Source organism: Gallinula chloropus (genome assembly GCF_964237585.1).
Source record: "Gallinula chloropus genome assembly, chromosome: 4".
Lineage (NCBI taxonomy): Eukaryota > Metazoa > Chordata > Aves > Gruiformes > Rallidae > Gallinula > Gallinula chloropus.
Genome location: NC_140088.1, coordinates 19,545,882 through 19,563,656, shown reverse-complemented (window position 1 = coordinate 19,563,656; position 17,775 = coordinate 19,545,882). Strand labels below are relative to the sequence as shown.

Here is a 17,775-nt window from a genome sequence, read left to right as displayed (position 1 = left end):
CTAATGACGTCAACCACAAAACAGTGAGCGTTTATTTATGTAGCGAACCCTTGGGTAGTACCAGGAGAAATGCCTGAGAGCTCTTTTTCAGACCCAGGAACATAGAAATTTGCTCTTTTACAGATCACGTCAGGTAGCATTCTTCTAGGAGCAACATTAAGCTTTTTACATTAGGCTGACTTACAATTGACCTAAATACACAGATGCATTCGCTCCTCTGAAAGCTTTGATTAGCTGGTACTAAAGCACAGTCCCAGGCACCTCTATTTTCTCTGTTACAAAAGGCTACCTCAGCTCAGAGGTCCGTCCTGTAAGGCACAAATTTCCTTTTACTTTACATGTAGGGAAAAAAACCAAAACCAAAACCAAAACCAAATCCTGCAAGGGTTCACCTCCCCTTCTAACAAAAGGGAACTATAAATCCAGAGTGGCTTCAGAAAAGAAGCATTCCCCTAATTTCTTTAATGCTTATGAATCTGTAAAGTACATGACTGATAACTCCTTTAGATATCTTATCAGCTCAGAGGAGGTTTTTTACAGTTTTGAAATGACAAAGCATTAGTGTTAAACTATGTATTTTCTTTTGTTCCTTAACACATAGGACATCTAAAGTACTCCACCTTTTATTTCACCAATTTTCTATCCTCTATAAAAGGGCAAAAATTTGTTACACACATATTTCCCCCCCAAAATTAGAGGAAGGCCACTGATTTGTATTGTTCCTTGAGTCTGTGGGCTTTTTTAGATACACAACAGTTTCAGAGCTGAAGGGAACGGGATGCCGGTTGCTCAGGCACTATTACAGCATTCACTGGAGGACCTGTATTGGCATCACAACTGCTTACTGTTAGAGCTCTATCTCTTCAGGTTTCAAGATGCTGTATTCTGCAGTTTTATTTCCTTCTTGGAAAGCAAGTAGGATGTTTGCTAGGGAATTACTTTTATTGGGAAATACTGGAACTTAATTACTATTTTGGATGACCCAGTTGAAATGGGAATTATGCCATTTTTACATAAGCCTATCTGGCGATACTAAACCTAGATAATCGGCTCCGGTGCAGATCAAGTCTTCGCTGAAAGCGTATAAAAATATCTAACTGGCTTATTAGCTTACAATTAACATCAGAAAATGATGTAGACTGAAAAATCATGGGAGTTTAGACGTTTTAAATCATACAGGATATTTTCATGGTTTGGTTCTACAGAACTGGAGCTAACTCTAAGAGCTTTCTGAACACTTTGGGAAACACTAATCATGTCGTAAGTTTATGAAGCCACCAAGGCTGTGAAAACTTTCTTTTTTGAGAGTTCACATACATGAGAAGAACATATTGAGCTCATTTCCACACCACTGAATGGGACTTTGAGCACCTCAGAATCCTCTGTGAAAGAACTTCACTACTACTGCTATAGAAACTTGGTATTTCTCACATATTCTAAAAAGGCTAAAGAAGGGCAAATTGTAGTGGGATGAGGAATTATTTGTAATTAACATGACCTCAGAGGAAAATATTTCACACAAAAAATACCTTTGCTGGTGAGTGTTCTTTCGTAGTTTGTCATTATACATGCAGAACAAAACAACGCTGTCAAATCATCTTTATCCTTACAAAGTATCAGTATTATGGACAAATACAATTATGTCCTATTCATCACAATACCAAAGGAATTTACCTGATACAGAAATTGAGCAGTTTAAATAAAGAATTAAAGGCCACAATCAATAGATGACAAAAGACTAGGTGGATTGTCAGATCAGGAATTATTTTCATTAGCATGCCCGTAAGGAAGAAAAAATAAGGGAAATACAATCTGCTTTCTCTTTATGCCATTGGCACCTTTGAAGTCTTGAAAATACTTCAGAGATGTGTTTTGTGTTCAAGTGGAGCACAGGAGTATGCAGCCTGTCCGAAGTCTCTCCCCGATCGAAAAAAATAGGATTTTTCACACAAGTTCTTACTGCAATCCACATACACTCACAGGACGTGGAGTCACTGCAAAGTATTTGCCCCATGAAGTGTCTAATAATAAAAAAAATTATCAATGAAGATATAATCCACAACCTACAGTAACACAGCAATAAACCACTATTTCACATTAATTAATTTCCCTCTCCCCCTAAAGCTTAAAGGTTGCACAGTGCAGGTTCAGCACTCCGTACAGCAGTCAGCCACACACCACCGATCCTAACGAACCCTGCCAGCCTGGCAGCCTGGCACCACTCCTCTTTCCAAATCTTAATATCCAGGTGGCATAAACGCTTGAGAAGGGAGCTCAGGAATAAAGTGAGTGGCATAAACCACAAAACAGTTAATGCTCTTCCTGTGTTCCTGAAATGTGTAAGGAAATCCCTAAAAGAACTAAATATGGTTATTCCATTAATTTAAGAATAGAACGGCAAAGACTTTGTCCAATTAAAGTCACTGCAATTGATGCTAGTGAGTTTTGCAGTCCAATGACTGAGGGGAAAGAGAAAAAAAAAAGACTCCTATAAAAAATTTATGGCAATTACTGTAACAACTCTTCAGTTGGTATCTGACTGACAGGGACAGGATCATTTTGGAGGGAAGCTTTCCAGTGGAGAAACTCTGAAGCATCCCAGAGAGGTGAGGGTACGTGATTTTAGTAGAGGAGTACTCAGCGTATTTCTGATGGCAGATTGTTCTGGAACAAATAATTCCTGTGGAGGGATAGGTTAATCAGTTGAGGTCTTGGTGTTGCCTGACAGCCACTCTTGGCCTGGTAGCAGTAGGCACTCTTGTGCACCACAGGCTGCAACTGCTACAAGGACATGGAGGTAAGAGGGATATGGTTGCTGACAAACTGATGGCACAGCAACACCACTGGTGACTACACCAGGCTGTCATGGCACAGGTGACCACATCTTCTGCTTAGGAACAGCTGGTACCCAGCAGGATGGATCAGGTCAGAAGGTGCCTGGCTTATACCATGATGCGTTACTGCAAATGAGTTTTGTCAGCACCCAGTGACACTGTTATGTGGGCACACAACTACCCACCAAGCCAAACCACGATGCTTTTTGTTCAAGTTCAGCACAACTAGAGACTAACAGCGTATGTTGTGCTATAGTCAGCCTGACATCTGTAACTAAAGAAAAGTCAATGCTCATTAAAGGGTGAAAAATATAGTAAATTTCTTCCTGTCTTCTCGGTTGAGCAGAATACTTCCCATCCATTTCAGCTCTATCGGAACTCTACAGAATACCCATAATAAATGCCTGTCCCCAAGTCATCAGCTAAGTCTGAGTAGTCATCCCCACAAAACAGGTGAAGCATTGTTTGTCATCTCTGGCTTCAGCCATCTCCTCTCTTGCCCCAGCTCCGGTTCCCTTTGGATGCACCTCAGAGTTGATTCAATGTTTTACCAATGGTGTATTAGGAAAAAAAAATGTAATTTTTTTTCCCTTATTTCTGCAGTAGTTTCCTCTTCTGCTCACAAGCAAATTCACCTCACAGCTCAAAAAGTGCCAGAGATGATGCAAGGGGAAGTGGTGGGAATGCATGGCCCCTAGCACAAAACAACTGGTGCTTACTGTGTCTCAATTCACCCTTGGGACTAGAGTCTTGATAATCAGTAAGTTGTTCAATCAAGACTTAAGTCTGGTGCCACTGGGGGGCCATTCCAGGGGATTCTGAAAGAAGATGCTAAGATGCATAAATATGTGAGACTGTATTTTATTAAGCAGTTTAATATAATCTACCTTAGGTTTGCTAATCATAGCTGAAAAAAAGCTACTTTAAAGTTGAAATAAACAACATCTTACTGGAAGTGAATTAAAAAAGGTAAAAAACCAGACAAGACCCAGAGCAGGTTCTTGGTAACAATTTTGAAACGAACACTATAAAATTATATGCTCACCACACATTATAATTACAATTAAGAGAATTTTAAAATACATGTTACAGGCTTAATTAAAAAACCCACCCTATTAACAGAGCATGTATGAATCAACAGTTAAATCAATGTTTTATACTTTATACCTAACTTTTAGTTGCAGGGTCGTCCTCACCTTTTCCCCCAAGAATAAAGGATACTGTAACTGTCAGAAATGGGAACCTAGAACAGGTTAATGGTGCAGTAGTAGAGCATGCTGAGCAAATGCAGGTTATTGGAAAAAGGAATTTTTAAAGCATGCAAAATGTTGCATTAGCTCTCCGTATTTTTTTTCTAAAGTGTTTTATGCACCTGAATTTTTATTCTTCCTACTGTAGCATTTGACAGGATTCATAATAGCAATGATTGCTCAGCATTTTGGTCTTTTTGTTTTTTGCTTTTTCGTTTAAGTCTTCTATTTAAACAGTCAATACAGATTGCTAACATCTGTCAATCTGATGAGGATAACAGCACCCCCTTGTGGTTTTAACAGCACGAAGTAAAAAATGTAAATGTAAAAATGTAAAAAATCTCTGTAGAAGAAACAAGATAAAAATGAAGATATTCTAAAACTAGGTATTTAGTCATAAGAAATAGGCAAGGAAATATTAACGGCACTATGTTAGCCCAACCAAATAATTTGCTGGGGCTGAGGAGCAATTTTAGAATACTTCTTGCAGGCCATGAGGTAACTGTGCAGGTGTGATAGCTGTCTTCAACACTGAACGTGGTGGCAACACTCCAAATACCTCTTCGTGCTGAGACTTCCTCGACGACAAGCCTCCAGCCCCACTGCTTCCTCCTCCAGTGTGGGCACACAGGCTAATGATCCAAGTACCTGTCTGTTCCACGCTCATCCTGCCCAAGCAGCCATTTGTCATCTACTCCGATGAAAACATGGTGGGTGGAACGGATTATCTGATGGGCCAACTCTGTGTGACAAGTTATTCTGTTTCATTAGACCACCGCTTGGCCAAGCAACTCCTTTCTAATCTCAGCACTGGTATCTTTAAACTTGCATGATTTGCAGGAAGAAGTGTCCCAGACTCTGAAGTGTTACGCTACTGCTGCGTTCTGCTGTACCGAGCTGTACATTGCTGACATGGGAGTTGTTTCAGTGGTCCTTCATGTAAAGTGCTGCCTGATCGTATTATCTACGTGCTTTTACTTTAAAGTATTTGTTAGGAAAACTTTCCAGCATTCATCATCGCTACATTAGAAAACAGAAAGTCATGGTAACTTGCCATATGAGGTAAACAGGTGACACTAACCAATGAAACAATCAAAGTGCAACCAGCCATCTCTGCTGAAGGGAAAAAACCCCAAACAACCCATGTAAGTAATACCAGTGAGACCGACTGAAATCAAACCTGATCCTGCAAGCTGAAGAACAAAAGTAGGTGTTCAAACATTGCTCCATAGATTATCTTACGAGGCTGGGGTCTTTTTTAATCCATTGGCTTTTTCTGGCAATGCTAGATACAATTTAGTTTTAAAAGAACAGTTGCACTCCATGCTATACACATAGGTGCTAAAATATGCACAGGACATAGTTTAACTATGAGTATGTATCTTTTTTTGCATTGTGTGGTAAGGGAACATTATTTCAGACACAGATAAAATTGCAGTGGTAATGGAGTGGAGTAGGGGGAGATGTGCAATACTGAGATCTCCTGAGTGGGAAAGCATTCTGAAATGATGGTGTCATCCGTAGTCTCTCCTTCCAAACACATTATCTCTACAGATAAATTCACACCTAAATATCAATGTTGCTGTCATTTACAAGATGCCGTTTTCTCCTGCTGGATGTTTTGAAGGATCTAGCCCATGCTGCTTCATCTGCACTGCAATATCAAACAAGTAATCGTAACACTCACACCTAAAATTGAAAGGAAAAAAAAAGTGAAATGTAAAGTAAGGCTCAAGTCTGATAATGTTTTCTGAAAATTAATAGTTTTCTTCCTTGAGCTTGACATCACCAATGTGACGGTCTAACTGGACAACTCTATTATCATTTATTTGCATTACTGTGGTATGGAAAGTGCCTGGCATTTTTGCTACATGATCCTGATTTGCTGTAGTTCCATCAGCATATGAAGAACTACATTCCAAAAACTGGACCAGAGCACACTACACAAACAGTATTGGCCGGTGTCATACAAAAGCAGAGATTAACTGCGGATTTCATATGAGGAGTGATGGGTCCACATGAAAGGAAAATGCCAGGAACTCTTTCAGCAAGTGCTGATATCGAAGGAAAACCAAGCAGTGGAATCATGGACAAACTAATTCCTAAAAGCTCCCTATAGATTTAGTGAGGTCAGAATTTAATGTTCTGAATCATGTCCATGGGTTGGAAATATACATTATATTAAGGTCATGAAGATTTTGAGGTATAATGGCAAAAGATACAATATTCTTAAATGGTACTCACATTGTTTTGGCTTTTTCCCACGTTTCTCCCCATACATAAACTCCATGGCGTCTGACCAATACAGCACAAGAGTCTGGGTATTTTTCCATTGCACGTGCCATTCTTTCCTTGAGATCCTTCTCTTCTGGGGTATTCTCAATAATGGGAACCACTAGTGTATCATCATACCTAAAAGAAAAATGAACATTCATGTATTTAAAAACCTGCTGCATTTGGATGAAGCTTTTCTCTAAGAGATTCTCCTTTGACTGTGTAAAAATGTTAGCAAATTCCCAACACAAGTGATTTTATGCTCCTCTTGTGAGTCATGCTGTAACATAAGAACTCTCAGGAACATCTCCCACTCTCAAATGTATTCTAAGCTGGCAATGCCTGAGCTACACTTGGGGCACAAACAGAAAATTAACACTTCAGTGTATTAGGTGTAGCCGTTCATTCTCTTATCGCTTTGTAGTTTGGTCCCTTTATAATTTTTTCATCCTGTATTGGCATCACCCTACAAGCAGTATCTCAGATTAAATTGTTTAAAAAGAACCACATCACGAAGAAGGAAATTAAACTGCTGGAGAGCAGGGGAAAAAAAAAAAAGTTTAGGTAGTCCAAAAAGCCCCTGGAAATAAGATTGTCCTGCTAAGGCATATAAATAGAAAGTAGAGTCAACACATGAAAAATAAGTTCTCTGTGATGGAGTCATTGGTGGGCTATATGTGATCTTAAGGGAGCCTGAGAACCCCAGTTCCAAAGACAAGATCATGCATGTTACTCAGTGGAACTTGCCTAAGAGTTTCTTCTGAAGGAGGACTGGGATATTTGGCATTGTTTGAACCTTAATTAACACTGGCAGAAACTTGTTTAAATAGTTTAATAAGTCCTCAGTTCATGTTCAGATTTATCATTGAGATGGCACAGATATATCACGAGTGGATGCTAGTAGCACTTACTTTTATAAAATACAGAGAGAAAGCAATGGTAAATATAAACCAGCTTGTACTTCAAAATAAATATTCTAGAAAATGAAGTCCCATCCCTTACAGTTTTCAATGCTGATGCTTTCCCAAAGTAGTCTATAAAAATAATGAATAAAGAAAATTAAGTGTTTTTTGTAGGTCTACTTTGACTTCTACATATTCTAATAATTTAAAATAGGTTTTGAGTGTTTTCTAGTAGAGAGGCCAAAGGAGCTCAGGGATTGGTTTTGTAGGTTCTGCTTTCTACTTGGAAATGAGTTTGGAAGCAGGTATACATACCGTAACTGATCCCTAATTATAATCATAAGGTTTTATCACGAACTTCTATCTATAAAACCCCCAAAGGACTCTGAATGGGTTACATACTTGATATGTCTTTAGTTTTATTGAAATATAAGCAACCTACATCTAACTAAACTTTCATACAAATATCTTGGGACAGTCTGAGGCTTTCAAAGCCATTTATTACAGATCCTGTTATCCTACTGAAGTCAAAAGTAAAACTATTCCAGCATCGCAGGGATAATCGCTTGTGATTACCCTGTCTGCAGCAACTTCCTAGCTAGCTTCCAGAAAAGGTTTATGTAATTGGAAACAATATATTGTGAATCGTTTTTTTGAAAGATCCCACTCTGTACTATCACATTTCTTTTTAACTCAATGGGAAGCCTTGTGTGGGGCAAGACAGTTGAATCAATCTAGTATAGAGAAATATATTCTGAGGAACCACATAATCTGGAGCATTGATTTCTTTACTTTTTCTGATATATTAACGGTGACATGGGACAACCCTGAGATACAGAACCCAATAAATACAATGTCTCCTACCAAACATTTAAGAATGGTTGAGAATTCAAAATGTATATCCAAAAACGTAACATTATTGTGCATTTTTAAAAAACCAACATTTCCAGACAATTCAATATAAGGGAAGTATTTTGCCATGCTAAAAATACAAATGCTAGTGTTGGCAGGAAGGTAAAGCTGGCAAGTCAACCAAAACTGAATAAAGTATGGCAAGGTATAAAATCACACGCCAGACATATGGCTTGCTCCCTTGCCAAAGGGCAACAGTTAGTTACAAAAATTGCCATCAAAAAGTGGAAAGAATTTAGCATTTCAATTTTTCATCTAATTGTCACATATTATATAAATGTTGTCTGAAGATCCCAATTCAACACACTGTGGGTGGAGTTCTCAAAACAAGCCATCACACATAATCTGGAATAACTCAGCACTTACCTCAGTGCTCATCCTTGAAAAGTAGCAACATCATTTTTAATGGCCTATTTATTCTGATTTTTTTCTTTCAAAGTCTGTCAAGTAAAATCTGAAATCCTCTACTCTCTTAACATGCCCTAAACTAGCACAGGCAGCGATATGTTAAATCCACCCAAATATAGTTTGTAGGTTGTCAAACCAACCTAACGCTGTCTGGCTCCAGTTTCAGTTTAAGATTCTGTAGATGTATTAACATCTCTGTTCTTGAGATATCTGTCAGGACACAGCTCTTTATTTGGTTTGTTTCTGTACCTCAACAGCCCACAGTGGCCTTGACATTACAAGATTTAATCTTGCATCAGTTCTGTAGGCTTGAGACGTTCTTAGGGAAAGCCAATGACTGATTTATTCCACAGGTCTTTTTACTTCTTATTCCCAATACATTTTATTACACCATTCAATGCACATGACTCAAGAAACTTGTCGTCTATTTGTACTGCTGAAAACAAATGATCAAATAGCAAGTCTATTTTCTTAAATATAGAGAAGTACCGGTAATAGCCTCCTGAAGTACACTTCTGGATTCCTTTTATCATTTCCTGATGTGTAATACTGAACTCACTCCCTGGGTAAAGAAGGGTAGCCATAACAGCAGCTTTGGAATGAGTATGGATCACTGCGCCGGCCCCTAAGAACAGAAAAAAGAGGAAAAAAAAATTTTTAGAAGTAGTTTCAAAACATGTCTGTTAATAAAATTTTAATCACATACTTTATTTGTTTCCTTTGGCTAGGCACCTCAACAAATGATGATCTACACTATTAGAGGAAAAAATATAGGGCAACCTAAATAAAGCTATGAGATTATTACTCATTTTAGGACATTAGTGTTAACTTGGAATTAGTGACAAATTCCAGGAGAAAAACTACTTGCACAAATTCAAAGAAATACTACTGATGCAGTTCTTTACATACTGCAATGACTGAAACACTATTTTTTTATCAGAATTCTGAGATTCTAAAGAATTCCCAAACTTACTTGTGGAATGAAAGTTTAAAGACTTACATTTCTTTTTATAAGAATACTCTTCTTCAATTATCCACTGATTCTCTGAAAAAAATATTTACTATAATCTTACTGTGTCATGAATGAAAGACAGGTAGATGGTAATTATAATTTACCTATAAAGTTGCAATGTTGGCCAAAAATATGAAACAAGTTTTCCTTGGGTACACATGCAAGCTTCTGGTGCAGGAAGATCAGAAGAGGCTCCCTAAATCCTTTCTAAGGTGTAAACCTTACACAACTCTCTTCACCTGCAAAGGAAAAGTTTGATACTTTTTTTCCACCCATCTGTAATTTAGAACCTTTGATCACAGCTAATGGTTGTATAAGGATCTAAACCACAGTTGCTGAATAGGCAAAACTACTGGTATAAAACTGCTGTCAATCTCCCCACTTCTCCCATAATCTACTAAGATACTGCACTAAAAATTAGTGCCAAAAAGATGACACAGGCATTGCTACATGAGAAGATTAAAATGTAAATTAAACTCAGAGGACGTTTCCACAGATTTCCTTCCACTGTACACATTCCTTTGAAAATATTTTTTTTTATAGTTTCAAGTTCATTTCACTGGAACTTCCATGTAAAAAGAACGTGGCATTGAATTCCAATTTTGTGGATGTATATATGCAGTGTTTCAGTCATTGCTGAATTAAACATTTGCTACATACCTCTCATAGTGTAGGCATTCATAAAGAGAGGTGTGCACTGGCTTTTCTTTAATTTCTTCTGTGGTGGAGGACCACTGATGTCCTTTTCATTCACGTCACAAACAAACATATCTTCTGGCTGTAAGAAAAGAAGAAATCATTCTAACCTGTGGTGGCCCAAATGTTTTGGGTTTTTTTTTTCCTTCTAGAGAGACAATTATATATGTGCAACATATTTAATACAGAATGTGATTTTAACTTTGCAGAAATTAACCACATTTATTCTAGCTTCTAATAATATTTACCGGCATTGTGTCCTGTGAAACAGTATTAGGTACTCTTTGAAATCAGACTGCTACCAAGCAGATATTTGTAACATAAATTTTTTTCAGAAAGGAGACAGCTTGTATCTAAATATCAGATCACAGATTAAAAGGAAAAGTAGTAATTGTTTCAAGGAAGGAAATACAGGTGTATTTTTCCTTTCCCCCTTAAAGAACCAAAAAAAGACATGAACTAAATCTACAAATAATATATTTAACTTGACAAACTATATTTTAAGCTTTGCTCTTAGCAGCTTTACATGAATGCTACCCTTTGCATTAATCAGCTCTTCTAATATTCTAGTTATTCACAGAAGCAACAAAACTTTATTTTTAATGTTATTTTAAAAATCAGCAGGAAATACAGTTGCAAGGGATCTCCTTACTCGCTGTGCTCAATCCACTGCTACTGCTAGCAAAGAACAGACCATCACGGAGTTCCATGTTGTGCCCTTCTCCCTGCCTGACTTGCTAACATTCCCAACAGCACTGTTTCTATCAGTGAAGAGATTCCTTTCACTTCTAGAATCTATCTATAAAGATCTATATAGATCTATAAAGCAACAAATTATTTCCAAATATTATTCTGCTCTGAGGCTGTTCCTGCTGTCATAAAATATTTACTACTTCCCAGTATCCCCTCCACTTACATTTTGGGGTTTCTTTTTATGGGGAGAGCCCACTCACTGAGAATATCAAGACAAAGATTTGTAATCACTCAAATGAAAAGAATCAGAGATGAGGTGCTAGAGGTGTGTCACAGTACCTTGAAACTGTAGCCTGACTGCTATATAGCCATTCAAACTTGACATAAAGATTAATTTGCTTAATTTTTAATCTCACAGTCTTCTGTGTTACAAAAGCAGAAAGACCATGAAGACTCATCTACCTTGGCCACTGATATGCATGTTGCTATTGGAGTACTGAGTGATATCCTCGGTTGTTTCAAAACCACAGACAATAGTACAACAAGTTTCTGAATTTACCTAAGGAAAAATGAAACTCTCAAAAAGGTGCCTTCATCTACCTCAAAATGTGCCCTGAGGCAAAAATACAGTTCAACATACCTGTATTCTTTCCTTTTGGACTCCTGAAGGAGCGATGTAGATTTCATTCCTAAGAAAAGTTACAGACAGGGAAAATCATAAACACGGGGTTGTTCAACTGCACGGGCATCAGGGCTCCTGATCCACTGAAAACAAAACAGCAAGTCTGGCTCCGCATAATTTAACAGCTTTCCTGTTCCTTCCACAGACTGACATGGTTTTCAAAACTGAACAGAATCGTAAAAGGGCGTCTGAAATGTTTAATTTGCAGGGGTACAAAACCATGATTTCAACTTGGCAAGAGATCTGAAATACACGTAGGAAGGGCAGCCCTATTTTTCCTGCGAAGAAAAGCACGTGGCATCCCCTGCAATAATTCCAAACTCAAATCCACAGAATTCAGAATAAAAATCGAACAGAAGACATTGCAAGCAGATACTGATCCATGACAAAACAGGTGACAAACTACTACTTAAAAATCCACAGACTGCCTATGGACAATATTACTTAGCTATAATAGTCTACAATGGAAATGTTTTGGGTTTTGTTATAACTGTAAAGTTTAGGGGTTTAATGCATTTATGTATTTACTTGTATCAGTAAAAAGATAATGCTAATCCAGTGAAATTAAATTATTGAAATTCAAGTTGAAATGCATCACTTTTTGCAAAGTTTACATGAACAAAGATGATAAAATCTTATTTATAATAAATTATTTTAATAGGGTACCTGAAGTATTTACAGTAATAGCAAAAACAAAATTCAGATTATCTTTCTCAACAGTAATCACAATCTGGTTTTAACAGTAACATACCAAATTCAGGAGCACAGAGACATCTAGTGAATAATTAGTCAAGTTACAGATACAATTCCTCAGGATTAGAAGATGTTCATATTTCTGGAGAAGAACACTTAGTAAAAAAGCTGGTGAAGGTTTTGGAACACAAGTCTTAAGAGGACGAGGTGAGGGAATTGGGGTTGCTTGGTCTGGATAAAAGGAGGCTGAGGGTAGACCTTACTGGTCTCTAGAACTACCTGAAAGGAGGTTGTAGCCAGGTGGGTCATTGTCTCTTCTCCCACGTAACAAGTGATAGGACAAGATGAAACAACCCCAAATTGTGTCAGGGGAGGTTTAGACTGGGTATTAGGAAAAATTTCTTCATCACAAGGGTCGTCAAGCACTGGAACAGGCTGCCCAGGGAAGGGGTTGAGCCACCACCCTTGGATGAGATGTGGTGCTTAGGGACATGGTTTAGTGGTGGATTTAGTAGTGTTGAGCTTACAGTTGGACTTGATGATCTTATGGGTCTTTTCCAACCTAAATGATACCACAATTTTATCATTCTAACCCTTCCAAAAGTGTAACTCTCAAAACGATGTACTCATGACAGTGGTAAAATGGCTGTGGAGCACATCAAAATATCGCTGTATCGTACTAACATTCACAAGTTAACACTGTCAGCATTGCATTAATTTAATCTTAATTGATTTGCACAAGCAAGATGATTGCAAGTACAACATATCGAGAAACCAAGTGGTAGCTGAGTTACTAACAAAAGACAACTGTTTTTCTTTTTTTAGAAATTAACCAGAAAGGGAAAGTCTGTTGATGAAATACAGCCTTTGAAATACACAACACCTGACCAATACTTCTAGATCCATGCTATCCCACATCCACATTAGCACTTTTGAGTAGTGGATACGAACTGCACAGTAAGCAATGCTGATTAGTATTAACTGGTAAAACCACTTGTTAGAATTTCAATCAAATTTCAATTTTTCTTTCACTATTTCCTATGTAATGATTCTAAGCTAGTCTGACCTCGGCCTTGTAGCTATTACTTTTGAAATATAGCTCTGGCTACTGTAGGCATAAAACAGTAGAGCTACTCAGATTACTATTCCTAGACCATGCACAATAGTGGTGCCAACTCTAAAATGTATTTCAGTGTAGACTGCGCAATAAAGTTATAGAACCACTGAGGAAAACTGTACTACCATGTCAGCATACTCTCTGTTGTCATCATTTCTCCTGCCACAAGCAAAACAAATCACACTGAAATGATGAATAGGTTACATTTAGTTACTGGTGAGAAATTAGTGCTAGAAAGATCTTTCCACGGATCAAGAAATTAAAAAGCAAGAATCAACCCTCTTATCATTCATCTTATTATTGTAGCTGTTTCACTTGCAAAATCAAGCAGGGTAAGGAAATAACCTGCCCAAGGCCATTACAACTTAGAACCTTTACATATATCATATATTTGTATAGCAATGGCTGTTTGTGTCTGCATGGAAGTGTATGTAAAAAACCGAGAGGTCAAACACTTAAGTTTGAGTGTCACAGCACCCTGTGACTGGGGATGGAACTGCAGGCAGCGTGCAAGGTGCTCTGCAGAGTAAGGACGTCTCTTTTTGTCAGTCGCCACTAAGAGGAGCTCTGTCTCCACTAAAATCTTTGAAAGTATATTAAAAAAGTATTTTGCCGTTACCTGTCCTGCTTTAATAATATGTTAATAATATGTCCTTAGAAATTATCTGAGTGTCCTGGTTCTGTCCAGGCCAGACTTAACCTCCCCAGGCAGCCAGCCCAAGTGGGTTGAGTTAGCCCAGGTGAGCTGAGTTAGCCTGGGCTGTTTCCATGCCACCTGACATCACGCCCCCATAAAAGGGGCTGGTTGGGGAGGGGTACTCCTGGTGCCTCCAGGGCAGTCTGAGTGTGGCTGGTTGCATTGTGCATCACTCTGTAATTACTGGGTTGGTAAGGTACTCTGTGTTCTCACTGGATGTGAGTGTAACTGGCTGTTACTGTTCTACTTTAACAGTGCTTTTGTTGGTAAATTCTTTATCCCAACCTAAGGAGGCTCTGTCTGTTTCTCCTTTGGGAGTGAGGGAGCAGACCATAGAGCTTGGCTGCTGTTTGGGGATGAACAACCACAGACAGTAATTTCCTTTTTAAAGGAAATGTCTTGCCTGCAAGATGTCTAGGGTGGAATTTATCTCATCTAACCACAAACAGGTGAAAACTGTGTGCCTGTATAACCCGCTCTAAATTACACAGTCAATGAAATGAAAAAGGGGAATACAATGTTTGTTAAAGACAATTTAAGTTAAAGATAGGAAAAGGACAAAAAAAAGTCACTCTGGAGTTCGCTCTCCACAGTAATTGATTTGGACTAGCCACCTCCCTTCTATATGGTTAAATTTAATGTACAGTTCTCCCTCAACCTTCTTTCTTGCTCTTCATTTTTCAAACACTTTGTGGAAATAAAATGCCCTCGCCAACTACTAAACACAGCCACCTTCTCTCCTGCATCTTTACTTACCCATGCTTCAAGCTGATTCCTCCACCAGTTCCTGTTACCCAGCCTAAATGATAAAACAGTCTACAAAGCTCTGGGATAAGATTCCTTGGATGTAACTTGTCCTGAAAATAAATATTAAAAAATCAGACACTTCACACACTTAAGAATTTCAATTCTGAAATTGAGTTTAAAGGTTTGCAGTCCTACTTGTTGTTTTGTACCTACTACCCATGATCCTGAATTCTATCCACTGATGATACTTACAACCAAGGCTGCCCCCCAACCCTAATGCCCTCCACCAGTCCCTCTTTGCTAGCATTAGGTCCAGTAGTGAACCTCTCCTTGTTGGCTCCTCTATCACCTGAGTCAAAAAGTTGCCATCAACACACTGGAGTAACCTCCTGGCCTGTATGTGCTTGGCTGTGTGGCATTCCCAGCAGGTATCGGAGTGGCTGAAGTCTCCCATGAGAACCAGAGCCTGCAATTGTGAGGCTACTTACAGCTGTCTGTAGAAGGCCTCATTGACGTCTCCATCCTGATCAGGTGGCCAGTAACAGACACCCACAACAGTATCTCCCACATTAGCTCACATTACTTATTGAATCTACACAGCCATATAACCCCGTAGATTGGAACAGTCCAACAGTTGTTCTGTATTTTCCATGTTTAATGAATCTAGACAACTTTTACAAGTTTTTCTACAGCACCTTCAGCACCATAAAAAGATTCTACAATACAGAAGGGAAGCTATTTAGATGGGAAAAAGAAATAATTCTAAGGAAAAGATAGGAAAGCAATATGGTAAGGATTTCCACCCTGCTTAAAAGTTTTTATGGCAAGTACAGACCTACAAGTTAAACTGATCATTAATGGTCTATCTTTTGTATCTTTTGGGTTTTTTTAGTGCAGCAATTAGAAGCCTTAATTGTTTTTTTGGGTTTTTTTCAATTGCAAGTGATTAGTCATTTATGCCTGTGAAAGGACTTTTCCAAGAGAAAACCTTGTTTAGCAGTAGGAACCCACTTCAGGGTGATAGTCTGTTAATACCCACAAAATAAATTGAGCAAACCACAAAAAGAAGTAGCTCATACCAAAACTGGTAGATGGGTAGTCACCCAGACCAGTACCTTTGCAGGAACATTAAGAAAAAATGTCACTGTTCTCTCTCGCTGCCATGATGCTGCACTGGCTCTGAAGCTGAAGACTGAGTGATCCCTGATGGTCTAAAGGAAGACTGTAAGACTTCAGGCAAAGGGGAACTGGGATTTTGTAAGCCCTTTGATATTCTCCTGGCCCTTAGAATCACAACAAGCAGAAGCTTTTCTGAATGCAGTCCCTCTGCAAGTGTTGCACCTGCAACACTTGCATCCTGCTGCAGGTGCTACAGGGGTCTGTACACCACAGAAAAATTCTTCCAGTTGGTGTTGGACTTGCACAAGTAGGGCTGGGGAGGTCGTGGCTGGAGCATGGGAGAAACAGGCACGGGTACAAGGCAGCAGCAGTGGCTCCAAGGCAGCAGACTGGAAAGGCAAAGTGACAGGGATGGCAGCCTGGGCCAAGTTTGACAAGGTTTGGAAACTTCTACTTTAAGCTTATCTTTAAAACCTCCAAGGACAAGTCCCAAACAACTTAGGCAACCCGCTTAACTGCCTCAGGTTAGAGATATTTTCCTAATGCCCAAGCTAAACTTTGCATGCTGAGCCTTAAGCTTATTATCTCTTACCAAACAGTTATGGACATAAAGACAACGTTCTTCCCTTTCATCTCCGTGACAACATTTTACATATTGTGACAATAACTCAACTCGCTCCTCCACTTTTTTCTTTTTATTTTGGATTAAGCAGATTCTTTCCTTTTCTGACAGGCCACAGCATCTAGCCTGCTGGTTATTCTCATCTCCCTGTTGCCAGCCCACACTGTTTTTGATGCCTGGTCTGGTCTCTTGACCAGTTCCAAGGCCAAACCGGACATGTCTTCCAAGCCTTGCCCAGGCAATGCTCCCATAAGCCCTAGTGTGTTTCCTCCATCTGACGAAGGCCGTCTGCTACCAATACTGTGGGGAACGTAGTAGACTTTGTAACGCCTCTATCCTCTCTGCTAATTAATAACTATGAAGGTTACTAGCTAATTACTAAGGCTGCCAAAATAGCCTGAGATTACCAGCTAATTACTACGGCTGCAGGAATAGCCTCAACAACTGCAGCTGCGAACTGCTGCGCTGCAGCACGCGCGGACGCGGCGCCAGGCAGGCGGCGGGCAAAGTGCGGGGCCGTCAGCAGGTAGTGGGGGGACATGGGCAGCCACGCCAGAGCCCGGGCACGCCGGCGGGCCCGCTGCCGGTTCGCTGTCCCTCCACCTCGGGCTCCGGGAATCCATCCCGGCCGGAGACCGGGCCCTGCGCCGTTCGGCCCCAGCTGCAGGCAGGAGCCGGCCGCTCCGCGCGGCGCACTTAAAGGGGCCGAGGCGCGCGCGCCCGCCCCGCCACAGAGCCGCGGGCACCTTTAAGGCCCGCGCGGCCGCGGGAGCAGGCGTCGCGCGCGGTCTGTGCGTGGCTCGTGGGTACCTGCAGGGCGGCACAGTCGTTGCTGGCGGCTGCCATCGCGCCGTTCGGACGGCGAGTGCGCGGGTCCTTGCTCGAGGGCTTCGCGGGAGCGGCGCATGCGCCGCTGGGAATTTGCGTTACGTGGGGTACCGGCTGAGGGAGACCCTTGAGGGGGGGGGGGGTAGGGGGTGAAGAGGTCAGCTCCCGCCCCCTCCGTCAGAAGAGGGACAGTAGCCAGGGGAGGTGCGGACGCGCCCTGAGGGCAGGCGGTTTGTAGGTGCGGGCCGGTAGGTGATGCGCGTTCACTCGTACCTAGGGCGATAGAGCC

The 17,775-nt window shown here is 40.1% G+C and overlaps 1 protein-coding gene across 1 annotated transcript; it reads right to left on the bottom strand.

The window, feature by feature from the left end:
- Nucleotides 1-5,673: 5,673 nt before the first annotated feature.
- Nucleotides 5,674-17,524, bottom strand: APIP (APAF1 interacting protein; the record flags this gene model as incomplete). The annotated part of the gene is made up of 7 exons (XM_084262875.1): nucleotides 17,469-17,524; nucleotides 14,927-15,027; nucleotides 11,622-11,670; nucleotides 10,253-10,370; nucleotides 9,070-9,205; nucleotides 6,329-6,496; nucleotides 5,674-5,773 (listed from the first exon to the last, which is right to left on the bottom strand). The coding sequence occupies exons 1-7, from the start codon at nucleotides 17,502-17,504 to the stop codon at nucleotides 5,674-5,676; spliced, it is 708 nt and encodes a 235-aa protein (XP_084119001.1). The 5' UTR covers nucleotides 17,505-17,524.
- Nucleotides 17,525-17,775: the final 251 nt, after the last annotated feature.